General features: G+C 54.9%; 1 protein-coding gene across 1 annotated transcript; it reads right to left on the reverse strand.

Moving 5' to 3' along the window:
* Nucleotides 1-528: 528 nt before the first annotated feature.
* Krt77 (keratin 77) lies at nt 529-11,496 on the reverse strand. Its single transcript, XM_055618237.1, has 10 exons — nt 10,939-11,496; nt 7,002-7,216; nt 5,841-5,901; nt 5,307-5,402; nt 4,343-4,507; nt 2,997-3,122; nt 2,659-2,879; nt 2,443-2,477; nt 1,913-2,086; nt 529-1,873 (listed from the first exon to the last, which is right to left on the reverse strand). Exons 1-10 carry the CDS (start codon nt 11,494-11,496, stop codon nt 1,692-1,694), a joined length of 1,833 nt encoding a protein of 610 aa, XP_055474212.1. The 3' UTR covers nt 529-1,691.
* Between the last annotated feature and the right edge of the window lie 4,070 nt (nt 11,497-15,566).

Below are 15,566 nucleotides of genomic sequence, written 5' to 3' on the forward strand. Positions count from 1 at the left end.
GCAGTAGGAGCCGCACAGATGCCCGCTGAACAAATGTGCAGCTTCTGCATGGTGAGCAGCTTCACCGGTCAGCAAGGGCAAGAGTTTGGGAGCCTCTCCAAGATGGTGCTCTGCGTGTACAATGACAAGCCGTGAAGACGGTGATCCATGGGGGCCAATGATAACACCCCAGGAAGCACTTGGGCTACAAGCTGATCTCCCAGAACTCACAACTCAGGAGCCTGGCCCAATGGCACCTGCCTGCAGTCTTCGCACCCGCTTAGGCAGAGATGGGTGGGTGCGAGGGCTCACTGGCCAGCCGACCGCCTACTCGGTGAGTTACAAGTCAGTAAGAGAACCTGTCATCCTCCCAAAAGAAGACAGACAACAGCCAAGGACCAACAGCTCGCATTAACACACACCTGCACTCACACCGGCTCACACATGCACACACACACACACACACAAATAATGTCTTAACTTTTCAAATTCGAATTAATTTCAGAGAACTGACAAAATAATAACTTGCCTTCTGACCACACAGTATACTGAGATCACAGAAAAATTTATTGTAGAAAAAAACGAGAACTGCTAAGCCCTTCAGAGTACAGCTTCCAACCAGGGACTGACATCACAGCGCTCCCAGCGGACCCACAGAAAAGCTCTCCCTGGCGGAATTAGACTCAGGCTGCAGGGGTTAAGCAAGCGAGTGAGTGAAAGGGACTGGAGACTGGGAGCAAAGCCGTTCCCTCTCTCTCCTGACGTTCATTGGCTGGTGCTCTCCTCTTCCTGCCCCCCTCAGCATGGGTCAAGCGAGTTTGCCACAACTGTGCTTTAAATTTTAAATCAGGAGACAAAGCCCGGAAGAGAGTTCAGAATCGCAGAACAGAGGGGACTTAGGAGGTCTGGCAGTGAGCGTCGGGGTTGCCTGCAAAAACCCAGGCCATTTCCACACTAGCACAAGGCTGGAGCAGTCCACAACAAGCCAAACAAGCCTCTCATTCCCCAGGCCGGGGCGCTTGCTTGCAGGAGCAGGGCTGCCCTGCGGGTGATCTGTGTTTCAGCGCCTTGGGGAAGGGGCTGGCTCCGAACTCAGGGGCCTGCTGGAAGAGGGAAGGGCGGAGAGAGAACTTGATTGGCCCCCCACACACACTGCTAAGCACAGTCCTCCCTTGGACAAGGACTTACCCCCTGCCCACTCAGACAGCCCGACTGCGGCTGTTGACTCAGAAATGACACAGGTCAACACAGGCAAGACGCACAGCTACCGAATCAGAACAAGCCTACCCCGCTGTCAGGGGGAGGCAGCGTGAGGCCACAGAGCCAGGGGCCTGAAGGCTCTTGGCTCAGAGGTCCCCTCACTAAGCACACTGCCTTACGGGAGGCTTCAGGGAGGGATGAAGGCCTCGGGGGTTACTGTTCAATGAACTGCCCAGCTTAAGGGGGCCTGGGACTGAGGCCTTAGCGAAGGTGTCCTCCAGGCTCTTTTTCTTCGTTGATGGACAAGGCCCCCGGGTCCGGGGCAGGGGTAGGAGCAAGCGGAGGGGTGCCTGAGGGAGCAGCCTGTCTGTGGCTTTGACGGGAAACGGAGGCTGTACATGCGCCCTGCTTTCTCCCCTAGCGTGAAGCGACCTGGAAGCTTGCTGGGACCCGCTGGGAGAAAAGGTAGTTGAGAGAGCCGGAGAGACTGGGGAGAAGGCGGCGCGGAGCCCCTACTCCACCACGCGCCTGCGTGAGCTGTGGGTAGAGGTCTGCACGATCTGCGTGCGCGACGAGCCGCCGCCGCCGCCGCCGTATTTGCTGCTGCTCCTGCTGCTGGAGCCGTAGCTCGCGCCGCCGCCGCCGCCGCCGCCGCCGCCGCCCCCGCGGGAACCTGCTCCTCCTCCGTAGCCGCCTCCGTAGCCGCCGCCCCCGCGGGAGCCGCCGCTGTAGCCTCCCGAGCTCCCGCCGCCGCCGCCCCCGCGGGAGCCTGCGCCTCCTCCGTAGCCGCCGCCGCCCCCGCGGGAGCCTGCTCCTCCTCCGTAGCCGCCGCTGTAACCGCCAGAGCCGCCGCCGCCGCCGCCGCCGCCGCCGCCGCCGCCTATGGTCACCTGGCTGCTCTGCACCGCTGTGCCAGGGAAGGACAGACAGACAGGGCGGTCAGGGGACTCTGCAGACGGCACTGGAAGGCAACTGTGCGCTTCCAAAGGATGCGGGCACCCATTGACGCGAGGCGCGCTGCCCCTGGCTAGCCACCGGCCCTCTGGGCGCAGTTCTTAATTGGGGGCGCATCCCCGTGATCTCTAGCCCGTGCTGTCAAGCATCCCTTGCTCGCGTTCCTGTTCTTTGTATGAGACTAGAGAACACAGGTCACTCGGCCAGCCCCTCCTCGCCCAGGCCGCCCAGGCCACCCGGCCAGCCCCTCCTTGCCCAGGCCACCCGGCCAGCCCCTCCTCGCCCAGCACCACCAGCCTCGGTACTCACAGATGCTCACTTGGCTCTGCAGCGCCCCTGACATCCTGTGAATCAAAGCACAGCGGTCAGCGCCAGCCTCGGAGCGGCTCCTCCGTGCCCCTCCGAGCTAGCCACCCTAACCTGGACGCCCTGCTCACCCGGACAGTCTTCCCGGGAGCACGTGGAGAAGCCTTTTTCGTCCCGTTCCCCCACCCCCGCCCGGAGGCTCGGCTGTTGCCCACCCACCTGCTCTCCTCGCCCTCCAGCAGCTCGCGGTAGGTGGCGATCTCCACGTCCAGGGACAGCTTGGCCCCCAGCAAGGCCTGGTAGTCGCGCAGCAGCCGCGCCAGGTCCTCCTTGGACAGCTGCAGGGCCTCGTCCATGTCCTGCAGCTTCTGCTTCGCGTCCTGCAGAGCGCGCTCCCCTCGATCCTCGGCATCAGAAATGGACCCGTGCATCTGCTCGATCTGTTCCAGAGACCACCGGGGGACTGAGCTCCCGGAGTCCGGCCTGGGCCTTGCGGGAGGAGGCGCGTCTGGCGAGCCCACCCTGAGCACCCAGCCTGCCCTAAGCGCTCGCCCCACCTGCTTCTTGACGCTGGCGATCTCTGCCTGAAGCCTCTGGATGTTGCGGTTGAGCTCTGAGATCTCCATCTTGCTGTTCTTCAGGTCATCCCCGTGTTTCCCGGCTGTGATCTGCAGCTCCTGGTACTATGGGTCAGAGACGCCGTGGTCAGTGTCTGCGGGTCACACTCTGCGCACTGCAGGGGCAGGGTCTGGGTATCCCAGAGAAAGATCTGTGCTGCACTCTCTTCGAGAAAGGCCACCTAGAGCTGTGACCCTGCACAGTCATACTCATCCCAAACCTCCCTCAGCTGAGCAGCAAAAAGATGTGCTTGAACACACACACGTATCGCTAGAGCAAGCCTCCCTCCGCCCTCATGTACACCAGTCTAGGCTCATAGCCCACCCAGACAAAGCTGTTTCTTAATGTTCTTTACCGCCTTTTCCACACACCTCAGCCTTCACACAGCCATTACCCACGCTGGGACTCCCTCACTCCTTCCCACCCACTGTATTCTTTGTCCCTTTTCCAGAGTGGTTCCCCTGACAGGAGCTCGTGGCCTCAGAAGCCCTCAGGGCACCCATGTTCTCCTCTCTCTCTCTCTCTCTCTCTCTCTCTCTCTCTCTCTCTCCTGTGCCAGCATTGCTTCACCAACTAGATTATACACAGGGTTTCCTCAGGAAGAGCTGAGAAGAAAGTATACATTCTGACAAAACTCCCCTTCCCCTGTCTCGTGACATCCCAGAACGTCTGTTTTCAGACTGCAGAACAGAGGTCAATGACGCCGGAGTGGACTCCAAAATCTACAGAGCAGGTCACCAAATCCTGACTCCAGATTCAATGATTGGGCTGTCGGCCTCCGGTCCTTCAACTAGAGTCTTAACCACTCAAAAACCGGACTCACACCCAAGAGGCAGTCAAAACTGTGCCCAGCAGGTGACAAATGTGATCACCCAGTTAAGTTCCTGTCCTGTTAAGAGCAGGGTAAGATATTTATAGTCACAGAAAGTGACTCTAGGATTTCTGAGTGACACGTGAAAGAGAAAAACAAGAGACTAAAAAGATGCCATCATGAAGAACAAAAATAACAAATGCTGTGCTGGCTAAGAATGTGTTTGTAAATCGCAGTCCTGGGTTTAGTTAGAAAATTAGGCAGTCTGGCCCCTATGAGCTCTCCATAAGGGTGAACTAAAATAAATAAGTTAATAAATAAACAAACAAATAAAACAGGCAGGAACTATCTGAAAATATTCAGTGGTGAGGAAGTCTTTATCACAGAGACGTCAAACTTTAAACCCAGGAGGCAATAGCAGTCGGCTGAGGAGTACCCATTCGTGTGGGGTACAGACCCAGGGCCCACGTTCACCTTGGTCTGGTACAGGGCCTCGGCCTCCTCCTTGCTCTTCTGTGCGATCAGCTCGTACTGGACGCGCACCGCATCGATGATGCTGTCCAGGTCCAGGGAGCGGTTGTTGTCCATGGACAGGATGACGTTGGTGTCACTGATGTGAGTCTGCATCTGGGACAGCTCCTGTGAGACACAGGGTGTCACTCTTTCCACCCTCCCCTCCAGCCTCAGTCTTCTCCCTCAAGGCTGCCTGGGGAAGCCAGACACCTGGGCCAGAAGGGTCTCTTGAGAGAAAGGTCTCTTGTTATGTGCTAAAGGCCACGGAGCACAGCATCATCTGGGCAGGAGGAAGGAGCCCCACGGCCCCCACTCCATCATGCTTCTCTTGCCCTTGCTGTCCGGGCCTCCTTCTGGCTTCCCCATCTTTTTTATACAGCCCTTTGACAGACACTTGCTCTGTTGCTCCTTGTGGCCATAAGAGCTGTCAGAGCCAGTGGAGAGGACTCCAGTTTGGACGCACTTGATACTTGACTCTCTCAGTTCATACATCCTTCTGTTGAAAGGACATCTCCCCAAGGTAAGCAGAGCACAGCAGGAACCCCAGGTTAGACCCGGGTGATGGGCGAGCATTGGGAGCACACTCTCCTGCTCCCCTTTGGCTTGTCTCCACCACAAAACCCCTTCTATTGTCTTCTGCAGGGTTCAGCCAGAGCCCTGCGGCCTTCCCACAGTAAGTCCCGCGTAAAGACCCGGCTGTTATCCTCACGTCCCAAGTGGCCTGAGAGCATGAAGCAGGGACCTGCTTCTATGTCAAGATTCTCACTACTCCCCACATCTGCATTGCCCCCAACAGACCACTGAAGCTGAGGGAACGGCTGCCCCAATAGAATGCCCCGTGGGGGCTGGTGAGATGAGCCTTCCCCAGTTCCTGGTCTGACGGGATGTGCGGAAGGAAATGGCTTCTCCTCGGGACAGCACTCACCATATCAAACAGATACTTCAGGAAGTTGGTCTCTGCGTACAGCGTGTCCACTTTGGACTGCAGGTCCGATTTGCCCATGAAAGCAGCGTCCACATCCTGGTGGCAGAGATGTTTGATTTCATCACCCAGGCATTGCCCTACCCCCAACCTCCTGGCTGGCCCCAGGCCAGTGCTAAATGCTCTCTCAGTTTACTTCCTGGCTAAAAATGCCATCGCTTCACTCAGGTCTGGGACCTGGAATCTGACTTTCCTAGCCAAAAACAGCACCCCACACCTGGGTCAGCCATGTCAGCCCCCAGGCCCCTCTCTAGGGCCCAAGGTTACATAACTGATACTGGAAAGCTGTCAATTAACTTAATTTCCACTTCTGAAGCCTGGAGGAGTCCCAGGAAGACCACAGTAGCGCCAGTGTGCCTTCCCTTGTGTGTAAGGGCCCCGCAGCTGAGCAGAGCACACCTGTCCATAGCACAGAGCATGCCCAGGGGTTTTCTCCTCCCCAGTCCTGAGCTCCCCAGAACACCCCCCTCCCCTTACCTTCTTCAACACAACAAAGTCATTCTCAGCATTGGTCCGCTTGTTGATCTCATCCTCATACCTGTGATGGAGGCAGGAAGCAGGCTGCAGGGCTGACCTCTGCTCCCTGAGGTTTGCCCTCCCCGAGAAAGCCCGCACTTTCCCACTGTCCTGGGTTCAGGCAGCTCTGCTCACAGTACCGCTGCCTGCCGCCTGCCAGTGCCTGGCGTTCTGGCCTCACTGATGAACGACTAAGGTAGTTCCCAAAACTCCTAAGCAACAGTCAGGACAAGGACCCAACACGCAAAGCTCAGACAGGCACAGAATGTCTCCAGAGGTCACGCTTCCTCTGGTGTAGTAACTCTGCTTCCCTTGAGCTTTGTCTGTTAAGGCCATGAAGTACCAACCACTCCAAGTAAACGTTTTCAGAGAGAAACAGTCCACCTACAGCCCTCACCTCTGACCTCCAACGTGAGCTTTATTTTCCCTGTAGACTCACACACGCACACACACACACCCGTGACCCTCCAGTGGCCCAACACAGTGAGCACGTCAAGGTGATGTCAAGAGAAGCGCCTGTTCCCTGAGGCAGAAGACTACGAAGAGCCCCCTTGGCGCCTACCGAAGCTCATGGACAGCAGGTCTGAACCTCAACCCCTGCCATCCCCGCCACTATTGCCGGTGCCTAGTAAGCTCCAGTACCGAGAACTATTGAGAACCGTTTCATCTCACATTCCTCAGTGTGGTCCTCAGGGCACTAGCTAGCATCAGCATCACTTGGAAATATGCTCAAGATGCATTCGCCACAGCTGTATCCAGACCTGGATCGGAACCACTGGAGTGGGGTGCAGAGTGTGACAAACCTGATAATCTAAAGTTCCAAGCCCACAGATCTGCTCCTCACTGCCCCAGCAAGGAAGGTACGCTCCAGACAGAGAGAGGAACCTGTAGGCGGGGCTCACTGCCTGTCTCCTGCATTTCCTGCTCCGCACAACTGACAGCTGGCTGCCACTGCCTTCCTACCAGGGCCGTCACAGGTGAAACCCGCTGCGGTTGCACAATGCAGAGCCCAAGTGGCCGCCTGGGCCCACCTCCCTGTTGGCAATGCAGCAGAAGGGCCCTGGTGCAGCAGCAGGACCCTGGTGGGCGTGCCCTGACCCTGCGCCCGCCCTGGATCCTCACTTGTTCTTGTAGTCGTCCACGACATCCTGCATGCTCCGGATCTCCGAGTTCTGCCGAGACTGCTCACTGGTCAGATAATCCACCTGCCTCTGCAGCTGACTGATGAAGCTCTCAAAGACCGGCTCCAGGCTGCTGGTCCGGGTCGAGGTGTTCACCTGCTGCAGCAGCTCCCACTTGGTCTGCAGCACCTGGTTCTGCTGCTCCAGGAAGCGCACCTAAAGAGCAAGACCCCAGTGCACCCTTCACGGCTTCCTTCACGGGAGGAGCCATCGTGCCCTCACGTCACACCCAAACCTCAGAGATTCAAGATGGACCTTCCGGCCACCGAGGTCACCTCCAGCCAGCTTCATCCAGCTACACCCCTTTCCATAACAGAGCTCTGTCCCCACACTTAATCCATCCGTGTCAACATGCTCAAGTACCCTTTCCTTTGTCTTTACCATTGGAATCTTGCACATGACTGAGGACAAAGACACAGAAGGAACAACAGGTCTTGGGATATTCTTTGGTGGGTGCCCCCTGCATTCACCACCTTTTTTTTTTTCTTGCTGCCTGCCACAATGGTTTTAAAGAGTGCAACTTTGGGGAGGGGCATACATGAAGAAGGAGGAGGGAGGGTGGGACCGGGAGGAGAGGAGGGAGGAGCTTATGGGGGGATACAAAGTGTAATTAATAAAATAAAATAAAAAGAGTGCAACTTCATTTAAATGCTACTCTTAACCCAGTCAGAATTGTTAAGATAAGTGCTTTGACCTTTTAAAATCCTGCAATGCATTTAATTGTCCCAAGTAAGAACTTTGGGCTGATAGATACTTGAAAGATGACTAAATTGCTATTTCCTTTGCTGGCCTAGGAAGTGGAGTGTGGGCGTGGCCCCATGTGTCACATTTCTTCCCCTCAAACTGTGGGACAAAGATTGGCCACACAGAGCGGTCACGCATGGGCCAAGTGCATGGATTGTCCCTGGTGTCACACCCCACTGCTTTGTGGGGTCATAGTGGCACTTTGCAGACACGCCTATAATGGACACTATAAGGCACCCAGAATTCCCAGGCCCCGCACTCCACCAGCCCCGATAGTCCCTTAGCATTCTGACTCTAGTCAGAGGAATGTGTGCAGGGAACATTGTTTCTCCGGCTTATCTTGGTTGGCCGTTCCACAGCAAGGGGTTGGGCAAGCAGCTCTCAGAGCAGCTTATCAGCACAGCGTGTAACACTCCCACCAGGCATTCCTGCCACTGTCTGCGAGACACTCCCAGTGAGTGGAAAATCAGTTCCACAATCCATTGCAGTGGGATGTTTGGTGAGAGTGGCATAGTGGGGCCTTCTCAGACTGAGGCTTGCAAAGGAAGCACGGCTTCGGGCGAGGGTTTATGAAGGAGAGCGTGCTGGCCTTTCAAAGGATGGTTCCACAGTGAGAATAGGCCAAGCTGTACTAAAGGAGAAGTGGAAGCCAGACTGAGAAATTATAGCAACAGAAGCTTGCTTCCTACCAGACTGGAGGCCCAGTGGCTGACAGTCACCACAGGGCTTGCTCCAAAGGCAGAACGCAAAGCCACTATCTCCTGCTGTGAAACTAAATGGGCCTCTGTTCATGGTGGGAGCCTGGACCCAGTAAAAAAATCCCAGGTTAATATCAAGAATTTTGTGGTACTGTGTTGATGTCAGTTTTTCCTGCTCCTCCCTTGGCCAACCTTAACCTCCAGGGAGCATCCCCTTCGCCACTAAGTCCTTGCTCTGGGCAAACCTTCCAGCCGGGCAACCTTACCATGGAAGGTTACCTTCCATGGTAACCACCCAGGTTTCTCATCCTAAATCAACTCCCCTGGGGCTGTCCAGGGCCCTCCCTGTGTGTCCTCCCCCTGCTCACACACTGTCCCATCTCCAGAACTGGCCTGATATCGGGCAGTGGCCAGGGGTGCTTCCCTCGGCAAGTGCCAAAAGGAAGGTCCTCACCACAGCTGTCTGTCAGCCTCTTCTGGAGGCCTGAACATGAGCAAACCTTGCGTGACTTAGGGTAAAGAGCCCCTGTTGACCCCGGTTGAAGTGAAAAGGACCTGTCAGGCAGGGGCCCATCCCACACTCCTGCCCTTAGCTCCTGGAGAGGCCTGCCTTCAGGGCACTCACCCGACATGCACCAACAGCTCCCCACCGGCTGTTGCTGCCTGCCTCTCTAGCTGTACCACAATGCCCCTTCCTCCAGGCATTTTCTGAAATTCCCTGAAGGGGTCACACTTTTCACTCCTCCTTGCTGAATGGAAATTTCTCCTGCTGGAGAGCTGTTTGGCTTCCATCTCCAAGTTCCAGATAGGACCTTGGATCCCCAGCAAAGCACCCCAGTACTCAGCAGGCACAGCTCATGGCACCTTGAGCTACTGTGACCCAAAAATACCACACGTACTAACACATCTCCCACAAACTGTCACAACTCTCAGCCATTCAGTTTTGGAATTCCCTGAAGGCATAATTCATGTCCTGGATACCCCTATAGCTTCTGTATACCGTAGCATACAATAGACCTAATAAAATATTTGCGGGTTGAATGGGAGTGGGACAAATGGGCAGGTAGACTGGTGGACAGGTGGATGTGTGGGCTGACACGCCTACAACTGCACAGCAGGAAGTGGATGCAGGCCTAAGCTGGTTTTGTGTATGGATGTAGGGAGAAGGATGAGTAGATAGTGGTTATTGTGGGTATAGAAGGGTGAGTGGATAGATACATGGATGGATGGAAACAGATGATGGATGGATAGATGAATGGATGGATAGATGAAGAGGGTGGGTGAGTGGATGGATGGGTGGGTAGATGGGTGGATGAATGGATGGATGAGAGTGGCTGGGTGTATGGTGGATAGATGGATGGATGAGGATGCGTGGTGGATGGGAGAGGGTGGGTGGGTGGATGAATGGATAGATGGGTAGATGGGTGGATAGATGGATGGATGAGGGTGGGTGAATGAATGAATGGATGAGGGTGGGTGGATGGATGAATGAATGGGTGGATGAGGGTGGGTGGATGGATGAATGAATGGGTGGATGGATGAGGGTGGGTGGGTGGATGGATGGACAGATGGATGGATGAGGGTAGGTGGGTAGGTGGGTGGATGGATGAATGAATGGGTGGATGAGGGTGGGTGGGTGGGTGGATGGATAGAGGTGTATAGATAGGTCGATGGGTATATAATAGGTGAGGAAATGGATAAACAGATGAGTGGATGGAGATAGGGAGATGAATGTGAATAAAGGGATGGACGAACCTAAGATCAGTGGATGGCTAGATGTGCATGGATGAGTAGATAAATAGATGATGTGTGTGGGTAAGTGGATGGATGGACGGACGGACGGATGGACGGACGGATGGATGTGTTTGAGTAGGTGGGTGGGTGAGTGGATAGATAGGCGTGGATGGATGGTGGGCAGGATGATGTGGGGATGTCGGTGGTTAAATGGGAGAAGGCCTGGGAACACAGATGAATGGAATGTGGGTAATGATGAGTGAGGTGAGATTACCGTCACGTGTATCTGTTGGGTATTGCCACACCCCTTATCTGCCTTCCTACTAATCGGGAAAGATTAGAAAACAATACATCCCTGAGAAGTCGATATTAAATGTTTATGTTAGAACCTAAGTGAGCTGCGCAGTGGTGCTGCACGACTTTAATCTCAGCAGCCGGGAGGCAGAGGCGGGTGGAGCTCTGTGAGTTCGAGGCCAGCCTGGTCTACAGAGTGAGGTCCAAGACAGCCAGGGCTGCACAGAGAGACTCGGGGGGGGGGGCTTCATAAAAGCCTAGGTTAAATGTTTTCTCCAGGTCCCAGAACACACACAGAGGAGGCCACTCCCATCGTCAAACTGAAAACACCGTAGTAACAGCACTCTGGTAGCGTGACACACACCCTGCCCTCGGCCCCAGGGGCTCTACCTGCCCCTAGGTACTCACCTTGTCGATGAAGGAGGCAAATTTGTTGTTGAGAGACTTGATCTGCTCCCGCTCCTGGGTCTTGATCCTCTGAATCTCGGGATCCACCTCCAGATGAAGGGGCTCCAGGAGGCTCTGGTTAATGGTCACCTCATGGATGCCCCCAGGAGGGTAAGGAGGACCGAAGCCCCCAGACCCCATATTACCAGCGCCAAATCCACCACTCCCAAAACCAGCTCCAAATCTGCTACCTCCACCATAGCCACCCCCAAAGCTACCACCTCCAAAGCCTCTTCCTCCCCCAAACCCTCCTCCAAATCCTCCTGCCGCCCCTCTGCCCTGGTGGAAACCGCTGGCGCTTCTCCCCACTAGGCTCCCGATGATGCTTTTGCTGCCGCCCAGGTTATAGAGACTCCTGGAGCTGAAGCCCCCCCCATAGCCAGCACCCCACCTGCCCTGCGACTGACCCACAGACCTCACAGCCTGTCTCCCACCGCCAAAGCCGGAGGAGGACCTGCTGCTGTAGGCCCGCCTGCTCCTCGAGCTAAAGGCAGACTGAGAACTGAACTGGTGGCTCATGGTTGCTGGGGCAACCAGAGGCACAGGGAGCAAGCACCCAGCTGGAAGGAGGCAGAGAGCAGAGGGAAGGAGCTGCGAGTCCCTTGGAAAGGTTCTGGCTGGGTCCCTATATATACACACGCGCCTGCTGGGCTGGGTACCTTCCGAGCCTGGGAGGGGAGTGTTTGCCTGCCAGTAGCATCTGCTTAAGAACCTCACACCTATGTGTTGCTGAAATTGCAGTGCGGACAAACTCCCCCAACTTGCTCATTTATCATTCATCTCTCAAGAGAGATGGAAGGGTAGCAATCTCTCAGATCTCGGTCAGAAACTCCTGGACAGTTTCTCCTCAAATCTCAGGCTGATCTTTTCCTAAGAAGCAGCACTGGGCTGTTCGGGGTGTGTCGGGGAGATCCGGGATGAAATGACGGGGTGTCTGGTGACCCTGGACCACAGCTGGGAGGAGAGCGGAGGCACTTGCTGTAACACGGCTGTCCTTGGGTGCAAAAGTGTGTGTGTGTGAGAGAGAGAGAGAGAGAGAAATAGTCTGTGAGCATCTCCCTATATTACTATCTCCTAGACTCTGTGGAAAATTACCCAAAAAGATTTTCTTCTGTCCTAATATTTCAAAACTGACAGTGACAATATTTTTGTAAAAAGCTAAAAGAGTAGTCGTCCTTTGAGGCGTGTGTGAAGACCACAGGAAAACAAAACAGACCCTTAATTTGGGTTTAGTATCATCTGCGCCTGGTTAAAATTGTTCTCCCGGTGAAAACAGCAACAATGATGGCAAGTTCCTAAAGGGTTGCTCTCAAACTCTGTGCATGGTGGGGACCGCAGTGAATGAGCCGTGGGCCACCTTCGGTCTCTGAGAGGGCCTGGCCCCAGCGGGAGGCCTGGCGTGAAGCTCACGGGAGATGTTCGTGTAGTCCAACAGAAGCTTGTGTGAGTTTCCAGATGCAAAACAGCTGGTGGATTTCATGCAAAATGCACTAATAAATGCTTTAAACTGAAGAGAAAGAATAAACCCCAAGCTTCAGGAAAAAAAATATGATAATGATTTGCCCACATGGACACAATTATTTAAAACCTGAAGGAAGCATAGCAGGGCCAGAAAAGCTCATGACTCAATGTTACAAGTGACTTGTTCTCTGGCAGATCGTGGGGTGTTTTCTCCTAAGTGCCCTCTTTTCATGTGTTCATGCAATAAATTATTATTATTTTGGCTATAGTTGAGTCTGACTCCCAAGGGCTCCAACTTTGAGATGGAAATCCCGGCCAAGAAAAGGAAGATGAGGTGGCCTGCGAAATCAAGAGAACGGCTCTGGAGAGAAACATCCCACAGCTGGGAGTGTGCGGGGGGGGGGGGGGCATTGCCGGGCTCCAGACCTTCTCATTCGCCACACCATTCCGAGTGTGGGAACTGTTCAGCCGGTCATCTCCAGGAGTCACTGTGGAGGGTGAAGAGAACGGGCCTGAGACATGGAAGCAAACGCTCGAATCCCGCCTCCAGGCCCTGCTTGCACCTGGCTGCTGTCGTCTCAGACAGCTGCTTGCTCCGGGTCTTGGGCGCCACTGTCTTTCCAGACTGCATGAGTTGAAGCACAGTGGAGCCCTGTGCAAGACCCTCATGTGTGTGCAGCCGCTCCCCTCGCTAGCCCGCCCTGGTGAGCAGGGTCCCTGTGCTTGCTAACTCAGTCGGAGACAGCTCTGGGCAAAGCAGGTGGCCACCCTAGTTCTTTCTATCTCTTCCTAACCTCGACTCCTGTAGGGGCTGTGTGTAGGACGATGAAGCCAGGCCTCCCAACCCCTTGCTCAAAGACAAGGCGAACACAATACAGCCAGAGAAAGAGCTGAAAATGAACTCTAGAGTTTCCTACGCATGAGAAAGTAGCATAAAGCCCAGGATTCTGAGTCAAGCAGAGGCCGAAGGAGCAAAAGAGAAGATGGTCCGCAGAGAAGACAGAAGTGTCATGGCTGAACAATGGACGTGGTAACAGTGGTTGATGAAGGGATCCTGAATGAGCATCTTTGAACTTGGCCTTGAAGCACGGCTTGTCCCCTTGCTAGGCCCCGGTTTACACACTTGCCTCCTCAAGCCTGGGTCTCAGACCTCAGAAACAAAGAGAGTGGCATCAGCATCGAGGGAGACTCTAGCGATGGCTGTGCTCCCATAAGAAAGAGCGCTGTCAGCTAGGCCTGTGAGTGGCCTCCTTCGCCTAACACCCTCAGGAAGCTTCCCTCACACTGAAGCCGTGGGAAGCCCTCTCACCCACTGCGGTCCTCGGTCCTCGTCTGGGTTGCTTGCTCACGCCCATCTCTCTTCACCCGCAACTTCACACCCAACTAAATAAACAAGAATGTTAGGACCAAACATGGCGCAGAGCCCCGCCTAGAAAATACCCATCAGGCTGCTGGCAGAGGCTAATGGTGGGGAAGGACAAAGAGCCCAAAGGGCCCCCATTTAGCCAGCCTCACCATGGCCTCGCTCTGTGGCGGTCCTGCTTACTGCTTACCAAGTCCCCCTCCACATCACTCTCTGCCCACCTTCAGCAAATGCTTGTCTTAAAAAGCAAGTGGGAAGTCAGCTCGTCCCCACCTGACTCCCAAACACTGAAACCCAAGGCTGCCAAGAGGGTGAGGCCCGGGCAACTATCAGCCACCAGAATCACTCTCAGCAGAAGCTAGAGGCAGGGTTCGAGAGGAGCATCCCAGAGACACGCTCCCCACCTCACCCAGCACCTCCCAGGGTCGGGAGGTGGATGCAGTAGCAGCTTGGCAGAGAAACAATCTCACCCACCTGCCCCCACCCAATATGGAGCCCAATAAAGGAGCAAAGCACTGTGGCTCTGGTTCAGGTACCTGGGCTTGTGCTAGCCTTCCGGACCTGTGATCGGCAGCAGAGAAGCCTCGGAGTAGTGCAAGTGTCAGGACTGGGCCTGCAGTGGAGGTCATCAGCGCATGGGTGACATTCCACAGGAGGAAGTGGGTACAGAGAGGTAGATGGTCCAAGCCACAGAGAAGGCTGCCGGTGCCCCCGACACTGCGGCTTCTCCCGCCCAAATGGAAAAGGGAGGCCGAGGAGGAAGTCCCTGCTCCCGAAGCCTGGGAGACAGGGGGACTAAGGGCCACAGCACAGGTTTAGCAGGCCCTGCGACCAGCAGCGGGGGGGGGGGGGGGGGGGGGGGGGGGAGGAACAAGCCCACAGAAACGTCCTTGGGGAATTCTCCTGATTTCTGGGTTAGAGTGGCTGCTGGGCCAACAACTAGTGCCCCAAAGCATCCAGGGTCTCACCTGTGAAGACTTCTTTGACTAGAACCCCAACACCAGCCTAAAAATGAAGGATAAAACAGTGACCTTCTGCCTTGTCAACTCTGCCAGGTGCTCTCAACCCTAGCAGCCTTCATGAGGCCTTAGCACAGCTCTGCAGAGCCCCCACAGGGAAGGTCCAGAGACAACGCTGCTCCAGACATGCCAAGGCTCTTCCATCCAGTGCACTAGAAGCTTAACCCCTTAAACCCATTCACCAAGCTGGCACTGTCTCTTGTCCCTGAGGCAAAAGAGCAGCTGGATATGTGTGGGCCTAAAGGAAGATAAGGCTGCAGGTTGGCTCCAAGCTGAATTCCGAGAGAAATAGTAAGGTCCCAGCTGTGAATCACAGCTGTCTGTAACAGAGGACTCTTCAGTACATTGGATCAAGAGGAAGTCAGGACAGACAGCTTTAGGAGGTGTTGGTAATGGGGTGGGGACCAGAATCCCAAATTTCTGGGATGGAAGACATGAAATATTCAGTAAACTCCAGGCCCGTATGTCCGTGTTAAAGAGACTACAGCAGTAGACAAGCATAGGTAATTAACCATTGTTCTTTCTTCCATTTAAAGAGTAAGCAGGTTCCTGGAACAATGGTCATAAACAACATGAACCTAAGTAAGGTTTTAGAACACAGCCGCTGGAATCTGCGTCTGGGCTCCACCCTACAAGGTCACTCAGAGCTCCACACTTGAGTTTCGTTTGTAAAACACAGGCACTGCCTGCCTCATGGGACTGGGAAAGTTAGAGCAGCTAACTCCTGAGACCCTATTAGTGTAGAG

This window comes from Psammomys obesus, unplaced genomic scaffold (genome assembly GCF_907164565.1).
Source record: "Psammomys obesus unplaced genomic scaffold, mPsaObe1.curated_primary_1811, whole genome shotgun sequence".
NCBI classification, from domain to species: Eukaryota; Metazoa; Chordata; class Mammalia; order Rodentia; family Muridae; genus Psammomys; species Psammomys obesus.